General features: G+C 50.6%; 1 protein-coding gene across 3 annotated transcripts in view; it reads right to left on the reverse strand.

Annotated features, from left to right (window-relative positions):
• Nucleotides 1-825: 825 nt before the first annotated feature.
• Nucleotides 826-20,341, reverse strand: part of PLEKHA6 (pleckstrin homology domain containing A6) — a 141,971-nt gene continuing 122,455 nt past the window's right edge. For 2 of the 3 annotated variants that reach the window (XM_089908329.1, XM_089908330.1), the window contains exons 17-24: nt 18,076-18,205; nt 17,770-17,876; nt 16,725-16,901; nt 15,531-15,698; nt 15,320-15,453; nt 14,657-14,802; nt 8,972-9,095; nt 829-8,292 (exon numbers count right to left, since the gene is read on the reverse strand). In XM_089908329.1, the coding sequence (XP_089764455.1) occupies nt 8,980-9,095; nt 14,657-14,802; nt 15,320-15,453; nt 15,531-15,698; nt 16,725-16,901; nt 17,770-17,876; nt 18,076-18,205 (978 nt within the window). In that variant the 3' untranslated portion in view covers nt 829-8,292; nt 8,972-8,979. Of the gene's footprint in view, nt 8,293-8,971; nt 9,096-14,656; nt 14,803-15,319; nt 15,454-15,530; nt 15,699-16,724; nt 16,902-17,769; nt 17,877-18,075; nt 18,206-19,450; nt 19,601-20,341 lie in introns of all 3 variants that reach the window. The other variant, XM_089908331.1, reaches the window with a different exon arrangement.

Raw genomic sequence — 20,341 nt, forward strand, 5'->3', positions numbered from 1 at the left:
CTCTTTATGGAAGAATTGGGATTTAGGAAGTACCTGGATTCCTTACTGGCTTGGTGGAAGGTGTGGGAAGAGTTGGGATCTGTTTCTCTCTGGAAAAGTACTAAATTCATCTTGTAAGTAGTTTGCTCGCTTTGTGCCAGTACCCACGCTAGACACTAGGGGCGACAAACAACCGAGTAAAACCTGTTGCTGGCAGCCTTAGGAGAGCGCCAGATTCGGTTGAATCTAGGGCAAAAATGTCCCAAGGGAGTTAGACACGGAGGGCTTCGACCTCCTTTCCTCCAGCAGTGCCCAACTTTGGACTGTGAAGTTGAGCTATGGAAAATGAAAGATGAATTTAGGCTTAGGGTAGGGCTGGACAACGATTCAGGAAGCCTGGTTCTAATCCACCCACCAGTTGTGTAGATGTGGCTGTATCCTTTCCACCCTCTGTGGGCCTGAAAAAAAGAGAGGCTGGACAGTTCCTAACATCCTTTCTCTCGTTGTAGAGCAGTGGTTCTCAATCCCATTAGAGCCAGCATTCCCTCTGTAATGTCCCCTCTATCCTGCTGTGCAATTCATAGATGATATGACCAGTCTACACACATCATTAAAAAAACCCTCAAAGCTAATTATAATAAAGAAGAAAAAATTATAATAAAACACAATGTCTCTCAGTATATGTGTTCAGGCAAGACTTAACAGAAGACGTAAGTAGGCAGATTGCTTGCACCTACTTGTAATAAGTTTGAACTTAAGAGAAATAGACCACCATTATATACCACCACCTCTCCAAAAAACCCAAATAACCCCTCTCTCCATAAAAGAAAATGAAAGAACAGTAGGGAGTGAATACTAGAATAAAAACTAATGTTAGCTAAGTAAAAACAGACCAGAGGTCCTTGCATATAAAAAAAGAGGGAAATAAACTTCACTGAAGTAGAGATAACATAGCAAAGCAAGTTATAGATGGCAAGGTGGAGACATTGAGGAAACGCCATGTGACTGCAAACAAACTGAGTTTGAGGGAGTTCAGGGCTTTCACTGCCATGGCCCGGATTCAATCCCTGGTCAGGGAACTGAGATCCCGCCAGCCGTGCTGCGCAGCCAAAAAACAAACCAACCAACCAAAAACTGCGTTTGTTGTGCGTGTCGTTTAAATAGCTCCCCATGTTACCACATGGGGTGGGGTAGTGGCGACATGTCACAGACACATAGATCTGTGTTTTGAAACGCCATCATGTGTTGAGGCAAAATTCAGTCTGTGCGACCTTAAAAGGCCTTGGAGATCATATATTTCCAATAGGCAATGGGGAAGAGTGGATGGATTGGAAAGAGAAGTGGTGATATAAGCCGTTTAGCATAATTGAATGTGGACCCCTGGGACAGTGTCAGAGAAAAATAGAAAAACAACAGGCAATTCCCCAAAACATTTCCACATATAATTGTTACAATGTAGGTGTTCGTCTTTGGGCTGTAAAAAAACTTTAAAAATATAAAGGAGGCAATAATATGAAATAATTTCTAAAAACATTTCTTGAGGAGATCCAAGGAGACCCCTTGCATTTCAAGTATCTTTGCTCTAATGAGGTTCTCTCAGAGATCCTCTGTCAACTGTTTTCAGTCAGCCTCTTTGCTTATTCAGTAAGACCCTGCTGCATTGGAACCAAATATACAGTAGTTGCAATGTTAGAATACATTGTGTAGACAACGCGTGGAGTAGATTATTCAACAATTTTGAGGCAATGTCTTTATTCAACTTAAGAGCCTTCTCCATAATAACCATCTCTTAACTTACTGAGTTATTCATAGAACTTATTTTTTAAAAAAAACTTAGCTTATAAAAACTTGTTAGGACTATCATGAATTCCAGTATGACTGACATACTGGTAGTGGGTTTAGTCCGTTTGTACATTTTAAAGTTGTGCAGGACAGAAAGCAATTATATATTTTGGAAACCTGCCCTGTGCATTGCAGGCCACCAAATGCCAGTAAGAGTTTTGCCCCCTTAGCCCTGAGACAACTTAAGCTCCCCTGAAAATTTCCAAAATCACCCCTAGGGGGCGGTATCATCCCCATTGAAACTGGTAGGTTAAGAGCTCAGGCTATAAAATCAGAGCGCCCTGGGCTTCATCCTAGCTCCATGAGACAGGTATTTTATTCACCCTTTCTGTGCCTCAGTTCCTTTGATGATAATAGTACCTATCACGTAAAGATATAATGAGAATTAGTGAGTAAACGCATGTGAACTGCATAGAACCAGGTGCCTGGCTCATAGTAAATAACGAGCCATTGTTCTTATTATTCTAGTATAGTTATAATAATTACTGTTATTAATATTACTATTATTCTTACACTGTTAAATGCTGTTATGTGAAAGACTTCTGATCTCCTCTTAATTGTGGTTTTAAACTGCTCCCACAGGAGTATAAAATAGCAACTAACAATACCTCCCCTAACAATGGAGCCCACCTGTAAGCTCAGAACTGAACCCTCCTGAATCTGGGCCCTCTTCATCTGACTCTCAGATTACAGCACTGGGCACCAGAGTTGGGCCCCAAGGGGTTTGTCTATAGCCCATCGTCCTGGAGAGGGGCCCCCTTCATGGGGGGCAACCCCAGGGAGGAGGACGTAGGCCCTGGAAAGCCTGTCCTGATCAACGTGGGGAAGGGCTGGGATGGTGCAGCTACTCCCTGGGGCTGGAGGAATAGAAGTGGGCAGGGGGAGGACACCTCAGATGGCTGAACAACAGGGCCCCTGCTGACGTCCTCCAGCGAAGGCTACGGAGCCAGCAAAGGGGAGACCTTGGGAAACATTTTCCCTCCTCCCTCATCATGTCCCTAAAGGCAGCCAAGGGGCCAACACAGTGTCACCACCATCTCCTCTCATTTGTAAATGAATTTGAGTTTTCAAAGGGTTTTTCATCCATTTTTTCATTTGACTTTCTTGAGAGCTCCATAAGATGGCAGTTAATATCCCCATTTCACAGATGAGGAAACTGAGACTCAAGAATTTTTAGTGACTTGTCCAAATCTTCATGCAGCTAGCAAGGAGCGGGGCCAGGAGTTGAGCACGGCATCTCCTTTCCTCCATCAATCTCAGCAATGGGGCGAGCCAGTTCTGCACTGGAGGCTTAGAGATAAGGGGGCATGTGGCATGGCCCCCGTTCCCTGTCAGCAGCAGGGTCTGAAGCCTGGCTGCCGCCTGACCCTAGCATGCTTCTCTTCAAGAATAAATATACGACCACACGGTTACAGAGCACTACTCCTTAAAGGGCATTCTGCTAGTTGCTTTTTCATTTATAGTTCCTGACTACTGCCCCCTTTTGCAACCCCAGCCTGGCTTGATAGGGGGGCTGATCTGGGCCAGAGGGTGGAGCGGCCAGGGACCTGTGAGCATCATGCTTGGAAAGAGGAGCGCAGCGGTGCCCTGTGCTCTCACATTCCGCCTCCTCTCCAAGTCAATGGCTTTGGCCTAGAGGGGGAACTGCAGACAGAGAGCCAGGTCCTGGAAATTGACAATTTCTGCAGTATACCTCCTCCGGCGCTAAAGGTCTGTCTTGAGCCTGTATCTGGTCCCAATTCTCCCTGCTTCACAAAGGACATCAAGGTTTATAGCTCTCCCAGGGATGTTACAAAATCCAAAATCCAGTCATTTAACTTATTTTTAAAAGTATAGATAGATAGATGATAGATACAAAATACATACTCCACTAGCCTTTTAGGGATGAGGAGAGGTGTCCAGAATTGAAAATCAGCCATTAGAACCAGACTGAGGCTAATCAAGAATTACAAGAAGCTTGCCTTCCTATATCCTCTTTCTTGAACCATTAATGCCTCCTCCTCTCCCCAGACATCCTGCAGAAGCCCAGGGAAGCCTGCCGCTGTCCTGGGCTCACGTCCTCTCTCCACAGCCCGGCCCATAGAATTCACAGGGCTTCTTGACTCTCACTCCTCACAAACATTTCAAATTGAGCAGCTCTGGTAAAGTCCTTCACACTGAGTGTCAGTAAGGGATAACCACTGAGCACCTGCCAAGAGAAATGATCCAAAAACACTGAGGCTAGATGAAAAGAATTTGGGCAACCTTTCTGATACCACCTCCCTGCCCCCACCTTCAGTGGAAGCTTCCAGGGCCTGAAGAATCTGATATTTCCATTGTACAGGACCTTGGGACAAACCTTGATCTGGGGTCACCCGGATCAAAAAGATGACAGTGGTGTCGACAACAAACCATCATTCCCTAGTTCATGGGGAGGTGGCACGCTTCTGAGAACTCCAGGATCCCTGCCTGGGGAGGCTGAGATGTACAGCCCAAGGCATGGGGGGAACGGGTGGTGCATATGCTCTGAACGCAGTTCTCTTAGTCAGGGAAGGATGGCCCCAGATACCCCTCCCCTTTTCTGCCAAGCACGTAAACACTCAGGGACCCCAAGGCCAGCCACAGGCAGACACGGACACAGAGTGCCAGAGACACACCACTTGTACAAACCATTTATTCCCTGCATTGGGTTTATACAGACTTGCAAGATACAAATGCAGAACTCACTGGGTGCTTCAGTACCTATATCTAAAAAGAATGCTGCTGAGAGGGAAGCAAGCTCTCACCTGTCAGTCAGGATGGCCCCTCCCTGGGGAGGGGCTCATTGGCTAGAAAGATGCTAAGGGGCTGGTACGGCTGTTTGGTCCCCTGACAGAGATGCCCTCTGTTTATCTAATCTTAACTCTTCTTCTAAGGTCACTTTTATACTAAATAAAGACACTGAGTCATAAATTTCCTTGTATGGTTTATTGTCTAATACTAGCAAATCAAATTGGCCCCAATATGTGCATAAATAGATATATGTGTATATATATATGTATATTTCATATTTTCCTTAGTTTTAAGAGCTGCCAGGTTGTTAGGGGGTACCTAAAGGGAAAGGAATTAATTCTGTCTTGCTATAGTCAGCCCTGCTCCAAGAGGATCCCTCTCACCAAGGAAGGCGAGCAAGTGCGCACAGCTTGCAACCTCAGAAAAACTCTAAAGTGACAGTATTAGTATTTGATTACAGCTTCTTGGTTATCGATGAGGGAGGTAATGTGCTAATTGGGAAGGCCCTAGTTTAGTAACCAGGGCTGTCACCAGGTCGGTTACTTCCCCCTGGGCCTCCATCTAGGCCCCCTTCATTCACAGCAAGCTGCTTTAGGCTGGGAATAGGGTGCCAGCAAATGTCAAAGTGGGAAGCCAGGCTTCACATGCTGGCCAGGAGCTCTGTGCTAGATTCCAAAACCCTTGATTCCAGATCTGGACAAAAGACATCCATTCTGCCCAAATTCTTGCAAGGCGAGAGCCCCTTGCCCACTTCAATAGTCGATAAGCAGTCTGGAAGGCTGAGCTGGCTTAGCTCAGGGCCCCAGCAGCAAGAAAGTCCTTGGCAAGTCTGAGATGTACCTTGTCCGTGGGACCCTCCGGGCTGACTTCGCAGTCTGGATGCCAGACTGGGGTACCATCCCCTTAACAATGGCCCCCAGAAGAAAGGTCACAGAGGGAGACAGATGCCATAGGTGTCACCCAGACCAGTGAGGGATCAAGTGAAAAGGAGTGTGAGAAGTCCAAGGAACTTGAATGTATCTGCCCCGAAGGACCCGTGATGCCAACCCGTTTCCTTTGGCTGTTGCACCACATTCTAGGTCCATCAAAGAATAGACTGACATTCTCAGTGCTGTTTGGTGTAGGCTGCCCTTTCCAGCAGGGTGATAAAGGAGGTGGTCCAGGAGCACATCTGGGGTGTGTGTGCCTGCAAGGCTGTACTTTTGTGCACACAACTGTAAACATTTCCTCGAAGAGGGTTCACACCCAATAACCCTAGAGGGTCATCAAAAGTTGACAGTGTAATCAAATCCTTAGACCAGGACTTGCAAGAGAATGTCCTGCCCTGGCAAGATCCTCTCCGGGTGAGCTCTGGGGACCAGCCCTTTGCAGACTGGGGAATGGGAGGAAGGAAGCTGCCGAGGAGGAGGGAAGGGTGGAGGGTTGGACCTAGAGGCAGCCGTCCCAGTCTCCTCGTATCATTTGCCAATTCCATTCAGACATTGCACATTTTGAAAATAGATTTGCTTTTATAACAAAAGCGTAAAATAGATCTGTCTTAAAATAAGTCTTTCCTCTCCCCTTCTTTGGATCAAAAGGCATGGGGTATGGCCGCAGTATGCTAGGAATGATGTGGAAAGTAAAGGAGAGAAAATGGGCCTGGGCAGGAGTTCTAGTAAAGGATCAGACATCCAAACAAATATATATATATATATATTACATATACATCTATAATATGTATAATCTTCATAAAACATATATTAAGGCATGTAAAGCAACATAAAGAGCCAGCTTTATGAAATAAGAGGTGAGAGAGAGGTGGCAGAGGGGCAGACATTAACCCTTGGTATTTTACATGTATTTCTAAAAATATCACTTAAAAAAAAAGGAGACACAGACAAAGAAAGGGGAAGGCATGGAAGGCCCCGAAAAATCTGTTTCTTATGGATGGATAAGGTGTGGGAGAAGATGGAGAAGGGAGAGACGGTTACCTGGGAGCCAATCCCACCTGCCAGTCTGTGGCGGGGGAGGACAGGTTTGGGGTGCTTGAGCTGTGCTGAAGATGGGAACTGCAGCCAAGGGTCATGTTCAGAAAACCTGCTAGAAGTGAAGGTGAGTGGAATCCCGTCTGTAAACCCTCAGAAGCATGAGAATATCCTAAGCACCTGGAACAGTGCCTGGTACATAAAAGGTGCTCAATAAATATTTGTTGAGTGAATTGTCAACTTTACTTGCATATGAGCCATAACTGTCCCAGCCATGAAGGAGTGGAGAGGAATTGTTGGAAGATGAAGTAATCATTCCTGGGGCCGCTGGAGGTCAGAATGAAGTCTCTGGGCAGCAACTCTGGCAAAGAGAAGGCCTAGGGGCCAAGGTTTTTCAGCTTCACTCTCTCTCCTCCATCCTCTCTGGCTACATTCATCTGAAGGTGGGTGGAGCATAGGGAGAATGGGCTTTGCTTCTGTCTCTCCACTACTGGCTCCCTGGGTAGGTGGGTTGTGAGTGAGCCAAGTTAGAAGGGAGACCTTCCATACAACCTCAGCTTGTCCTCATCTGGGATGCCTGGAATGCCTGGGATGCAGCGTAGGGCCCCAGAATCTGGCCTACCAGATTAAGGCCACATTCCCTCTTTCCAGGGCACACGCTCAGCTGGCCCACAGCACATTTCAGGGGGAAGGGAGACAAGATAATGTCACAGAAATGTTTAGGAAAGGCCCCAAGGCTGACCACACCCTCCGTAAGACAGGTCCTTCTCTCTGCTCCTGACCCCAGAACCAGGCCCAGACCTAGAAGGAGCCATCTCCCAGGCTGCTGCTGCCCGGGCCCTCAGCTCACACCTCCATGCCCACAGCAGTGTGCTCCACGGCAGGTCCTCGGTCTGGCAGCCCCGCTGATCCTGGGGACGAGGTGGGAGAAGCAGAGCCAACAGCTGGCACTGTACTTGGCACTAACCTAAGGTTCCACCCTGGGGAAACCAATCCCTTACCCCTTCTCATCTCCGTCCTCCTCCTCCTACTTGCGCATGAGTCCTGCTGCTTCCCTTTCCTCCCACTGTCCTGAGACCTCTCCCTCTCTCTCTGCTACCCTTCTCAACCTGCCCTCAGACACTGCACAGACCTGCTTCTCTCTATCCACAGCCAGCACTGTCTTCTGGGAGCCGAGGAGCCTCTCCCCATCTCTCATCATCTTGCCTTTGGCTCAGGCAGGGTGGTCAGTCTCCACTGGACCCCAAAGGAGTACCCATAAGCAGAGGTGTGCCAAGACCCTGGGCACAGCTGGGGCAGGACGGCGGGGTTGATGGGGGAAGGGGGTGATGGTGGGTGCTGTTCTCGGTGTCAAGAGAGGAGTCCTAACCTAAGATAGCCCAGGGCGCATTCCCCACCAGGGCATCTTCTCCATCAGGGAGTGTTCCAGTAGGGCCATCACAACCCCAGTTAGAGCCAGACCTAGGCTCCCTGTGCCGTGGGCATCAGATAGGATGGCGCTCCTCGCCCCACCATCTCACGCCCTGGCCTAGGACCACCGTCTGAGCAGCAAGGACTTCAGGGCCGGGCGCCGTGGGTATGTGGACACCGAGGCATCTGTGCTCCTCTCGGCAGAAGCCTGGCCCCCAGCCTGGCTCTCTGTGGCATTCCCATGGGAGCACAGGGGCGGGGGGCCAGGGGGCCAGGATGGGCAGAGGCAGGCTTCAGAACGTGGTTCTGTGGAGCTTCACGGCATTGGCCTCAGCCAGGGCTTGCACTGGAGGAGAGAGACACGGGTGAGAAAAGCGCTGCACAGAGGGGCAGACCCTCCAGCCCACCCTTCCCAGAGAGAAGTCTTGCCTTGCAAAAACCTGTGGAAACCCGCCCACCCCCTCAACCCTGAGAGAGGGAAACAAACGAGTAGAAGTCAATTCTTGCGCACTTGCCTGATCCTGAGCAGCTGCGTGCTAGGGGGAAAGAAGGGACACAGCCTTTGCCTAGAATCGTCCAGGGCTATTTTAATTTACAGTAAGATCTGGGAGTGATCTGGGAGAAATAAGATCTGGGACAAGCAGCTTCTGAGGCAGGACTGCTGTGTATCTCAAAAGATGACCAGCTTCTTGGCCGACAGGAAGTGCAGGGGTGGGAGTCAGGGCAGTCCCTCAGACAGCGGACAGGAGAGGCCTCAGCTCTGTTCCCGTCTGCTTCTGGAGAAGCAAAGCCACTGGCACTGCAGCATCCAAGAAGCGGCCCTGCCAGCCGGCTCTAGCCCGGCACTGCGCTGGGGACGCTTGCGGGCTCAAGCAGATGGATGGAAGGGAAAGAGCGACAAGGGGCACTGGGGTGAGGGGAGAAGCAGTGCCGGATGGAACAAGACGGTGCAGATGGCTCAGTGGGGGTGAGGGGAGGGGTCCCCGTTCCCTGGGCTGGATGAAATACAGTAGAAAAGTGCTTACGTCAGAGCTCAGACCCGCATGGCATGGCTGCTTTCGGCGCCCCGTGGGGATTCAGACGATAGGGGGTTGGCTGGTGGAGCCGGGGAGGCAGGGGAGGTGGGAGGGCTTGGGGTGGCACATTGCACTGGAAACAGAAATGAACAGGGAAGTGAATAGGGGCGGCCGGGGGTGGGAGGAGGGAGGTTGGGCGCCCAGAGCAAGCGAGGCCCCCCTCCATGCGGTGCGGGGAGCAAAAGGCAGGAGGCAAGCAGGACAGCTGAGTTTGGGAACTTGTTCAAGCTGAGGCAGAGCTGGCCTGGTTCCAGGGGCGCCATGGAGGAGAGCATGGGGCCCCAGAGGAGCCCTGGCCCAGTCCAGGCTCTGCTGAGAGCCAGTGTGACTGTGGGCGAGGCCCAGCCCCTCTGAGCCCAGGGCTCCGCTTCCGTCCCTGCAACCGGGAGAGACACACGTACCTTTCCACGACTGTGGAACAGAACGGGGGATGGCACCTCACAGGCAGTGACATCGCTAGTGACCATGATTCATAGTGCAGTAAAATCACACTAGTACAGATCATCAGACCCTCATCCAGTGACTCAGTCCAAGTGATCACCGTGTTTACCAACTCCATGCAAACAGGTTTCCGACAGGCTTCAAGCCAGTCGGTTAACTTAGGCTGGAGGGTTCAGAAACGATTCCCCACAGTCACTTAATAGCTCTTTTCATCAATCCAGGAAAGGCAAATTCCAATCCACCCCTAAACAGATCATTAAAGGCCTTAAAGTGCTGACATTAGAATTAATGAGATTTTACTGTATTATCATTATTATTTCACGTTGAGAACAGCAAAATGAAGGACAAGGAAAGGGGAGTCGTATTGTTAGGAACAAGCTCTGCACCGTCTCCGGACCCTTGTGCACCCTTGGTGCAGCTGTGAGAGAACATCCTCACTCAGGCTCAGAGAAGAACCAGACCTCAGCCAGGGTCACACTGTGTTTCCCCCAAGAGAGGGATCCTGGCATTGAACTTCCCAGTCTCTTGCTCCCACCCTACCCTGGACCTCATCACCTTCCCTGGCCTCTGCACAAGAGAAAGGGCCAATGCAGCCCCACACATATCTACACACGCCCACATACATACATAAGACACGCAGGGCTCTCCCCAACAGGAAGTGATCCACAGTCCGTGCATGGGATCCAGCAATACGAAACCTTTCTACTCAGCACACGTAACTCAGATGTGTGTGTATGGGCACTTCTGAACCTGTGCCTTGCACATGACCCAACACACTTGTAACTTGCCATACAAATACATACACAAATGCTTTCAAAACACACATTCGTGTGCATGTCCGTATCACAGATAATGGTTAGTTGCCTGGCAACTTCAACTTTTAAAAGAGTCAAAAAATCAAAACCTAAGCAAGGAAGATCTCAAGGAAGCCAAATAGATGTTACAATGTACATGCAGTGAAGCTCTTACAATTTATTCATTGAAGAGCTCCTTGGAGTCCAGTTACTCTTATTTATACACCATTCTGATATATGTTGACTTGCTGAGATTCTAGCCCATGAGAGATTAGAAACAGGAAAATCAGGAGAGAGAGAGAGGAATTGAGAGGCCCACTGACATCTATATAAGGCACAACTGAAGAGAGAAAATCTTCTGTAAAAAGTAGACAAAATAACTTTAAAACATTTCTCCAAAGAAGACATACAGATGGCCAAGAGGCACATGAAAAGATGCTCAACATCACTAATTATTAGACAAATGCAAATCAAAACTACAATGAGGGGGCTTCCCTGGTGGCGCAGTGGTTAAGAATCCACCTGCCAATCCAGGGGACACGGGTTCAAGCCCTGGTCCGGGAAGATCCCACATGCCGCGGAGCAACTAAGTCCGTGCACCACAACTACTGAAGCCCACGCGCCTAGAGCCCATGCTCTGCAACAAGAGAAGCCACAGCAACGAGAAGCCCACGCACCGCAACAAAGAGCAGCCGCTGCTCACAGTAACTGGAGAAAGCCCATGCGCAGCAACGGAGACCCAACGCAGCCAAAAATAAATAAATAAAATAAATAAATTTATTAAAAAAAAACAAACTACAATGAGGTATCACCTCACACTGGTCAGGATGGCCATCATCAAAAAATCTAGAAACAATAAATGCTGGAAAGGGTGTGGTGAAAAGGGAACCCTCCTGCACTGTTGGTGGGAATGTAAATCGATACAGCCACTATGGAGAACAGTATGGAGGTTCCTTAAAAAACTAAAAATAGAATTACCATATGATCCAGCAATCCCTCTACTGGGCATATACCCTGAGTAAAACATAATTCAAAAAGAGTCATGTACCACAATGTTCACTGCAGCTCTATTTACAATAGCCAGGACATGGAAGCAACCTAAGTGTCCATCAACAGACAAATGGATAAAGAAGATGTGGCACATATATACAGTGGAATATTAGCCATAAAAAGAAATTAAATTGAGTCATTTGTAATGAGGTGGATGGACCTAGAGTCTGTCATACAGAGTGAAGACAGAAAGAGAAAACCAAATACCGTACGCTAACGCATATAAATGAAATCTAAAAAACAAAAACTGGTACTGACGAAACTAGTGGCAGGGCAGGAATAAAGACATAGACATAGAGAACGGACTTGAGGACACGGGGTGGGAGGGGGAAGCTGGGGCGAAGTGAGAGAGTGGCATGGACATATATACACTACCAAACGTAAGGTAGATAGCTAGTGGGAAGCAGCCGCATAGCACAGGGAGATCAGCTCGGTGCTTTGTGACCGCCTGGAGGGGTGGGATAGGGAGGGTGGGAGGGAGGCTCAAGAGGGAGGGGATATGGGGACATGTGTATGCGTATGGCTGATTCCCTTTGTTGTGCAACACAAATTAACACAGTACTGTGAAGCAATTATACTCCAATAAAGATCTATTACCAAAAAAATGTGTAACAGTTTGGTAGCATTTAGCAGGGCTACAAACAGATCTGTATGGATTACGGCCCCCAAGTGCATCCCTTCCACAGAGGTCAGCAAAATAAGGACGTTTATAATGATACTAAATGAGTGACAGCAAGAAAGATTGATTGCTAAATACAACCTCTTTAAGAAGTCAGAAAAATACTAAACACATTAGGAATATATCCCTCAAAATAAATTCACATATGCAGTGGATAGGCATTGGACAGATGTGCTATTACAGTTGTGTGTTCACAAGTGCTACCACATCTGCAGGCATAATCGGTCATATGTACTCACACTCATGAGGCTGTGCTCTCTCCATCCTGCACACACAGGTGTGTGTTCACAAATGTGCAGTACATACACTGTGCGCGACATATACACAAATACTCTTTATCATTCCTCATACTGCACAGAAAGTCTATCACACGTACATGTGTGCGTTCATAAGCACTACCTCCACCCGTGTATTGTACACTCACGTCAACAGCTTCCCAAACGTCATCTGTACTCATAAATAATGGGTCTCCGCTCAACACCCATAGACATTTTGCACACACAGACACACTCCTATATTTGTCCTCAAACTTTCCCTCCACCCACACATAACACACGTGTATATGCACCCATACGTATGTATCTACAACCATTACCCAATACAGACACTGCAATGACATCACGCCACACATACAAACTTAAAATTGCCGCATCTTCCCAGATACTGCACACCAGGTATACCGACAACTGCTACAAGCTCGCCACCGACCACAGCATCCAGGCCCCACACCCCCACTCAGGCACTAACTACATCCCTTGCCCGCTGCACTGTCCTCATGCCCCCTGTGCCCAGCACTCCCCCCCTACAGCGCCTGCTGTGCTTGGCAGAGCTGCAGCTCTGGGAATCTGGGCCATAGGCCAGGGGTGGTGGGGACAGTGGGCTAAGTCTGAGGTCTGGCCCTGCCACAGCCATTTTTTAAATAGTTGGGGTCTCGGCAAAAGCAAGGTGACCATTTGTTTTCAGCACACTGACCCTGAAATATAAGCCCATGGGTATCAAGGGGGAATCTGAAGAGCCAGGGTGGGTTTTGTTTTCGTGGCACCTTTGGCGCGGGAGCTATAGAAGAGAGAGCCAGGGGCTGGGACAGGGCAAGGGGCAGAGGGAAGTTTTAACAGTGCTGTATGCTCTAACCCTTGAAATAGGAAGTTGCCTTTTGCCCAGAGCATGTGGAATTTGATCTTTGGAAGCTTCGAGTTCATTTTGCAGGTAAACTACAGGGCGGTTGACAGAAGACTCCTTGTAGCCAAACTGGTTCTGCTGCCTTCGGTTCTGGCTGCAAGATGCGGCTCTCTGAAGCCCATCCCTTCTCTTGCCCTCAACTCCTGCCCACCTGAAAGCCTGTTTCTGAAGTATCTCCAAGGGCTTTCCCTGGCCACCCGTTCTAATGTCCATTTATATGCCAACTGCTAGTAGGTTCTTCCTTAAAGCTTACTTAAATCTCCTTTGCTGTAGCCTAAAACCCTCTGGTTTCTGAAAATATCCATATTTAAAATAGCTAGAAACCCCACAAAACATTCCTATTTCTACTTTAGCTATTGCTATTTCAACTAATACCAGCACAGCACCAGCACTACTGCTACTACAGCCGGCTAGCATTTATTGAGCAGTAACTGGGTGACAGACATGGTGCTAGATGCTTAGCTCACCTTGTTTTCATCCTCACACAGATTGAATTTTACAGATGAGGAAATCGAGCCTCAAAGAGCAAAAACTGAAACGCTCCAAGTCACCAACATGAAACGCCATTCCCTCCTCTGTGCGTCCAGCCACGATTCTAATCTGACACTTGCCCAGGCTACCATAACTCTGGCTGGCACAACCTGTCTCTGCCCACTCAACCAAAGTCATCACAAGCCTGGCATCCGTCCAGGGCATTCGTCTGGACTGGCCTTCAGAACCCCCCCCTCTTCCCTCTCCCTCCTAAGCACCTTTCGTGTTCAGGAGTGGGGAATATCGTCTCCCATGCTAATGACTTAACCACTGTCCTTCCTCCACCTCAAAGCCTCCCATTCATAGGGTCTCTTCTATTCTTCCCAATTACATTCTCCTCTATTCCGGGGTGCTTCTCCTCAAGCTGAGGGGAAGTGAGTCCTATTGGCTGCAACCCCATAGTGTCCACTAAGACCCACTAGCCTTTGTATCAGTGTGAAGTCAGTTCCCTGTACTCATCTTTTCTTAGCAGAAAAGTGGGTTTGGGTCAGTAGCCAAGGTGGTGACTGTATTGGCTGCTTGTACCATCTTCCCTTTCCATTCCTGCTATTTGCATGCAGCACGAATGGGAAGTCAGAGAATACCCTGGAATAGCTGGCCCTCGCTCCACCACTGGTACATACTTGCATCTTTTCCAATCAGGCTCAGTTATCGCCTCTTCTCTGGGCCTTTCCTGGACCTGCCCAGGTAGAATGGCTCCCTGTGCTCCCCGCATGGCCTCTGGCCATTTCTCTGTCCAGCAGCTAGGCGGGTCATCCTGGCTCTGAGCTCCCAGATGTCAGCAACTCTGGCCCCTTTGCACCCCCTGAGACTAGCACAGCCCCTGGCGCTCAATAAGCGCTCATTCTGACCTCAAGGAACATCGCCCTGTTCTGTCCCTGGCCCCCTGCCGCACTGCACTACCTCCCCTACGCCTGGTCAGCCGGTCTCCCTGGCGGAGCGAGGCCCAGCCCGTCTCACCAGACAGCATGCGGCCCCTGCGGGAGGCCTCGGTCGCCAGGGCACAGGAGATTTCAATCCGCTTCTCCTGCTCCTGCAGCTGGCTCTCTGAGTCCTGGGGCACGTCCACAAGGTCCCCCTCGCCGATGGGCACCACGTTCTGCATACTAAAGAGGCACAGACACACAGAGATGGAGGGGGGGACAGGATGGTCCGACTGGCTTGGGGGGCCTGGAGACTGAGGTTGGCAGGGATCCAGGGGCCTGTGAACGTGCAGGCTCCGGTTCCCAGCAAGCCTGTCCCCTGGGGTGAGTGGGACCCTAGCAAAACGCGTGTTGGGACCTGCACCATTTAGAAATGAACTAGAAGGGTCAAGTGAATATTTAGGGCAGGCCTGACAGGGAAAAGAAGTCACCGGAGGGCAACCCATCAGTTTGTCTTGATGACAGCGCGTGCACGAGCCCAGTAGGTCTTTCTGGCACCGGTGGCAGCGTCACCAGCCCTGCCACGTGCCTGGGACCGGTCCGCTGCCTGGAACCACTGCTTCCATTTGCTCTCTGCTGGGGAGGCTCAGGAACCCCAACCGCATGAGTCCGGGCACTGGATGCAGTGGCACTAGTGCCCCAGGTGCCCTAGGAGCCAGGGTGGGTAGAGGAAGTGGAGGTTCACCCCAAGGTCTGTTACCTGGACTTGGCAATGAGCGTCTTGATCCTCTCCACCTTCTTCTGTTTCTCCTTCAACTCCTCTGGGCTCAGGGGAGTGTCAGGCTCCAGGTCAATGTACCGCTCAGGGATGAGGACTTTGTCTGGGGTGGAGAGCTGTGGAGGGACCGAGGTCACCGCCTCTATTCCTTCCTGGGGTTCCCCCCGCCCGGCCCCTCCTGGACTCTGCTCACCTCCTTACTGATATCCACATCATAGTGCTGGGGCTCCAGCTCCATTTTGCGGAGCCGGGCAATCTCCTCCCGTGGTGTCTCGTAGGCCTGCCCACCAGGCTCCTCTGCTCGCAGAGCTGCCTCCAGGTTGGAGATGTCCACCTCATGGATGCTGCGGTGACGGCGCACCTAGGCGGCAGCACCGTCGTGACCACGCGGGGCCTCTGTCCCACTGCCAGCGGCACCTCCACTGCTACCCACGCCTCCAGGCAGCCCTAACCATGCCCGTGTCCTCACTGTCCCTGCCTAGCATGCCTGACCTGGCCACCCCCCACTGCTGAGCTATCCTTCTTCCATGCTGCTTGTCCAAAGCCTGCTCACCTACAAGGGCCCCAAGGCGAAGTCTCATTCCTGTCTTCTGTCCCCATCCTGCTGTACCTGTGCTCACATCCTGTACCATATATAATATCTTGGGCAACTGAATCGGTGTGTCTTATATCGATCTCTAATTTTTTCATATGCTAGAAGTTCTAGTCCACCAATTAGAATGTAAACTGTTTGAGGGCAGGACTCATGGGCCATAATTTTTCTTGTATTTCTGAAATTTAATGGAAAGAAAAATTAGGCCAATAGTTTGGGCTACTCCCAGCTCTGCACTTAATAGCTGTGTGGCCCAGAGATCCCTTAATTTCTCATGACTTTTTTTCCCTATCTCTAAAACGGGGGTAATACTTCCTAATCCAGCATCCTTGAAATGACTAAATGAAATAACATGAAAGGGATCGTGACTTGTACTGTGCCATGTGATGTTGAGCTATGATTACCTTCAGTAACCCCCAGCCCAATGTTAAGCACATAGGAAATGCTCTAGAAACAAGTGACGCCTACTTCTAGGTTGCAGGTTTTGTACTAACCTCTCTTAACTGAATTTTGTATAATTCATTTCAGCCAAAATAGTCAAGGCATTCCTTTCTCGTGAATTATTTTTCTTTAAACACACAAAAAAGGAAACCCTTGTTGTAGTATCTCCTCTGCCCAGTGGGGGACAAGCGTCCCCCAGGTCTCCCAGGCGCCCAGCTTGGGTCCTTCCTGGTCTCTCCCTGACTAAAACCTCCTCCCTCCCTGCAACCCCTCCAGGCCAGGCTGGTGGGGACCTGGGCGTGGGCAGTGTTGGCAGATGCCAGGCCATGCCTGTGGGGGCTGGGAGGACGTTACCACTTTGTAGGCGGGCCGGGCACTGGGGTCGGGGGCCGGGCTGGCCGGGAGTTGCAGGCTCCTCCGCTTATCCTTCATAGAGCCGCTCTGGTGCCGCCGCATACGGTCAATCTGCTCCTCCACGCTCATCTTGACCTTGCCCTCGCCAGGGAACACAGCACTCTTGGGGCGCTCCTGCTGTAGTGGGAGAATGGGGCTCTGACTGGTGCCTCACCCTCCCACCCAGATTTTTCATCTGCCCTAATCCCTTAAAATTTCCCTTCTCTGGGAAGCCTGCCTGTAATGGGTTGAAGAGTGGACCCCAAAAGATATATCCAAGTCCTAACCACAGTACCTGTGAATGTGACCTTATTTGGAAATAGGGTCTTTGCAGGTGTAGTCAAGTTAAGGAGCTCAAGATGAGATCATCTTCAATTAGGGTGAGCCCTAAACCGAATAATGGGTGTCCTTATAAGAAACAGAAAAAAAGAAGACACGTAGAGTAGAAGGTGATGTGAAGGTGGAGACAGCAGTTGGGGGGGGTGGTGCGGGTGCGTCTACAAGCCAAAGATTGCCAGCAACAGCCAGAGCCAGGAGAGAGGCATGGAATGAGGCTCCCTCAAGCCTCCAGAAGGAACCAACCCTGCGGATACCTTGATTCTGGACTGCTGGCCTCTGCAACGGTGAGGGAATAAGCTTCTATTGTCTTAAGTCACCAAGTTTGTGGTGTTTTGTTAACTTCCTAGCAACCCCAGGAAACTAACACGGTGCCTCTGGTCAGCACATTTGACTCTGACCACTGACTTTTGCGTTTGTATTTCATCACTGGCACATTACAATAATTTTGTTAAATATTCTTGTATCTTTATTATGTATAGCTTCCTTGTCCCGTGACGTCTCCCTGAAGGAGAACTCCTCCGCTTGCCTTCTTTCTTCTTGTTCTACCTTCCTCCTCTAGTCCTGGGTTTCTTGAACAGTGACAGATAGGTGGACACACGGAGGCCCCTGGGCTCCCAGCCCAGCTCAGGCCTGCACGAGCTCTCGGGGCCTGCGGGCGTGCACTCACCCGGGAGGAGAGTCCATTGGTGAGCCCGCTGGCACTCCTCTTCACCACCCTTGATGGGGTCACTTCTTCATCAGTGGGTGACTTTGTCCGAGGGGGCACAATGCCAACTGCAGGGAGACACAGTAGCCAGTGGGTCCCATAAAAAGGGACACAGGGCAGCCTGCTTCTCAGAGAGGCTCAGTCCCGCCCTCCATGGAGGCGAGAGGCCCAGGTGGGGAAGCACCTCCTTGGATGTGAGCGAGCACCAGTCTGGGCTCTTCTCTGACCCTTAGCCTCACTTCCAGGGGAGGATGGAACAGGAAGTACCTTTGTTGAGAGCTGCCTGCTTCTCTGCTTCCACCTCTTGCCTGGTGGGCACAAGGCTGACGTCTCTAGTGGTGTCCAGGGGTGAGGTCTGGTGGGGGTCTTTCTTGCTTTGCTCATAGCTTGCCATAGGCTAGGGAGAAGGGATGAGAAGATGGATGGATGGTGCTAGAGTGACCACCGAGAATTGGGTCCCTGGTGGTGTTTCTTTGTTTTGCAGTGGTGGGAGTGCAAACCTTTGAAAAAACATGGGGCAGGGAAACTGTGTGTGCCAGCTGGGAAGTGGGCAAGGATACACTGGAGGGCTCAGGGCCTCCAAGAGGGCCTCCGTTGAGGCCCATCAGAGAGATCCCTCAGCCCAACCAGTCCTCCTGGCAAACATGAAAAGCACAGACTTGCTGTGAGCCAGAGGACGAATGGTTGGAGGAGGGGGCTACAAGGCCAAGGCTATCTGTGGATTCTGTTGGGATCCCACCCAAGACTTGAGCACAAGAATAAGATGAGCTTTGTGGGAAGGAAAAGGGCATTTGGGTTGTGGTCTCACAGAATCATGTGACTAGAAAGGGACCTCAGACATCATCTGAGCCATCCCCTCCCACGGGGATGAAGAATTAAGTCTCAGTGAGGAGAGTGCAGAGAGACTAGACCAGAGGTCACAAACTCCAGCTCTGGCCCAACTACAGAGCATGGGTAAGTCCTATCACCTTTCTTTGTCCGTAAAACCGAGGCAATGATACCTGCTATGCCCACCTCACTAGGCAGACCCTCAAGTGTTGTGCATATTTCCAGTAAGCAGCTGAGCCTATTTGAGGAGTCTTTCTACTCACCATGCAACCTCTTCCAAGCCTAACTGCATATTTCTCCTGGATCTTGGCTAGGGATCCAGGTGAGAGAAGGAGCCAGAACAGGGGAGAAAAGGGTCTGTATCCTTACACTTCAGGGGCTGACGAGAGTCAGAGGACATAGACAAGGCAGAGACACAGGCAAGGGGAGAGGGAGAGCATGGGAGGATTGGGGTCTGAGGTGTACAATGGCAGGAAGGGGCTGGAATGGCACCAGTGGGGGCTGGGGGGTGTCACTGGATTTCCATCGTCTGGTCATGCTGGTAGGGAGGGGGGCAGAACCCACCACCTACAGCCACGGGCTGCCACGGGGTAGGGCGGAAACTCATGTTTTCATCGTCCACAGGAAGCAAAAAGGGGAAAGAGGACCAGTATGAGGGTCTCAGCCATCCCTTTGCTTATCCCAGAGTCTGACAGAGGGCCAGTAGAAACTGAGCTGTGGGAAAATTAATACTGGGATGGGAACAATGACTTGGCCTCCTGCCGGGCCCCGCTCCCTCCGTCCCTGCCCTCCAGGACCCAAGGGTGTTGGGTACCTGACCCCTGGCTGTCTCGCCACTGCGGTGCCAGGAAGGGGAGTTGGGGTATGGCCAGAGGCGGCTCTCACTAGGGAGTGGAGGCACGGTGGGAGGAGACTCCAGGGGGACGTAGGCTTTGGGGAGGGGAGGCCGCGGGGGGCCAGGCTCCTGAGGCAGAGAGAAGCCAGAGCATTAGGAGGAGCAAGAGCAGCCACTGTGAGAGCAGAAGAAAAGAGCATTAGCAGAGGCGGACGACAACATTGCTGGAGCCTGGGGCGGGGCCCTGGACCACCAAACTCCCACCCATCGCCTGGATGGAGTTCCACCTCCAGAGCTAACCCTGCCTGGCCTACAAGGCCCTCCTCTACTGAGCCCCCGCCTGTGCACTGGTCCCCCATTTTCTCTGAAGCTCTCTCCTTATTGTCTCCCCATCACATTGGGCACACCCCTCCCCTGTACCTTTGCTTCCGCCAGCTCTCCAGCCTGTAATGCCTTTCCCTTGTTCCTCTACCTGTCCCAATGCTTCATGGCCCAGTTTAAGTTCCACCCTCTCTTTGGAACATCAGAACATTTACAGTCTGAGCCACGTGGCTCAGTATTGAGACATATGCCACCACGTTACAGAGGAGGGCTGTTCACTGTGAATGGGTCTTGGTCCCCATTGGACGCTGGGTGGGTGAAGGCCCTCAGGCATCTTTCTGAGAGGGTCTCATACCGTCCCTTGCACAGAGTAGAGCCTCCGAAAACACCTGCTGATTGGCTGACTGGGCAAATGCCCCCCACACCAACCCTCAGCCCTCTCACCCGCAGAACAATCCTAGAGTTAAATTCTTATTAAGTGTCTGGTGTCTCTGCTAACCATCCTGGTGCTCAGGAAGACTTCCCTGAAAGGCAACTAAAGATGACAGT

The sequence above is a fragment of the Delphinapterus leucas genome, chromosome 1 (assembly GCF_059928025.1).
Source record: "Delphinapterus leucas isolate spDelLeu-1000000601 "Yukka" chromosome 1, BTC_Dleu_Yukka2, whole genome shotgun sequence".
NCBI lineage: Eukaryota > Metazoa > Chordata > Mammalia > Artiodactyla > Monodontidae > Delphinapterus > Delphinapterus leucas.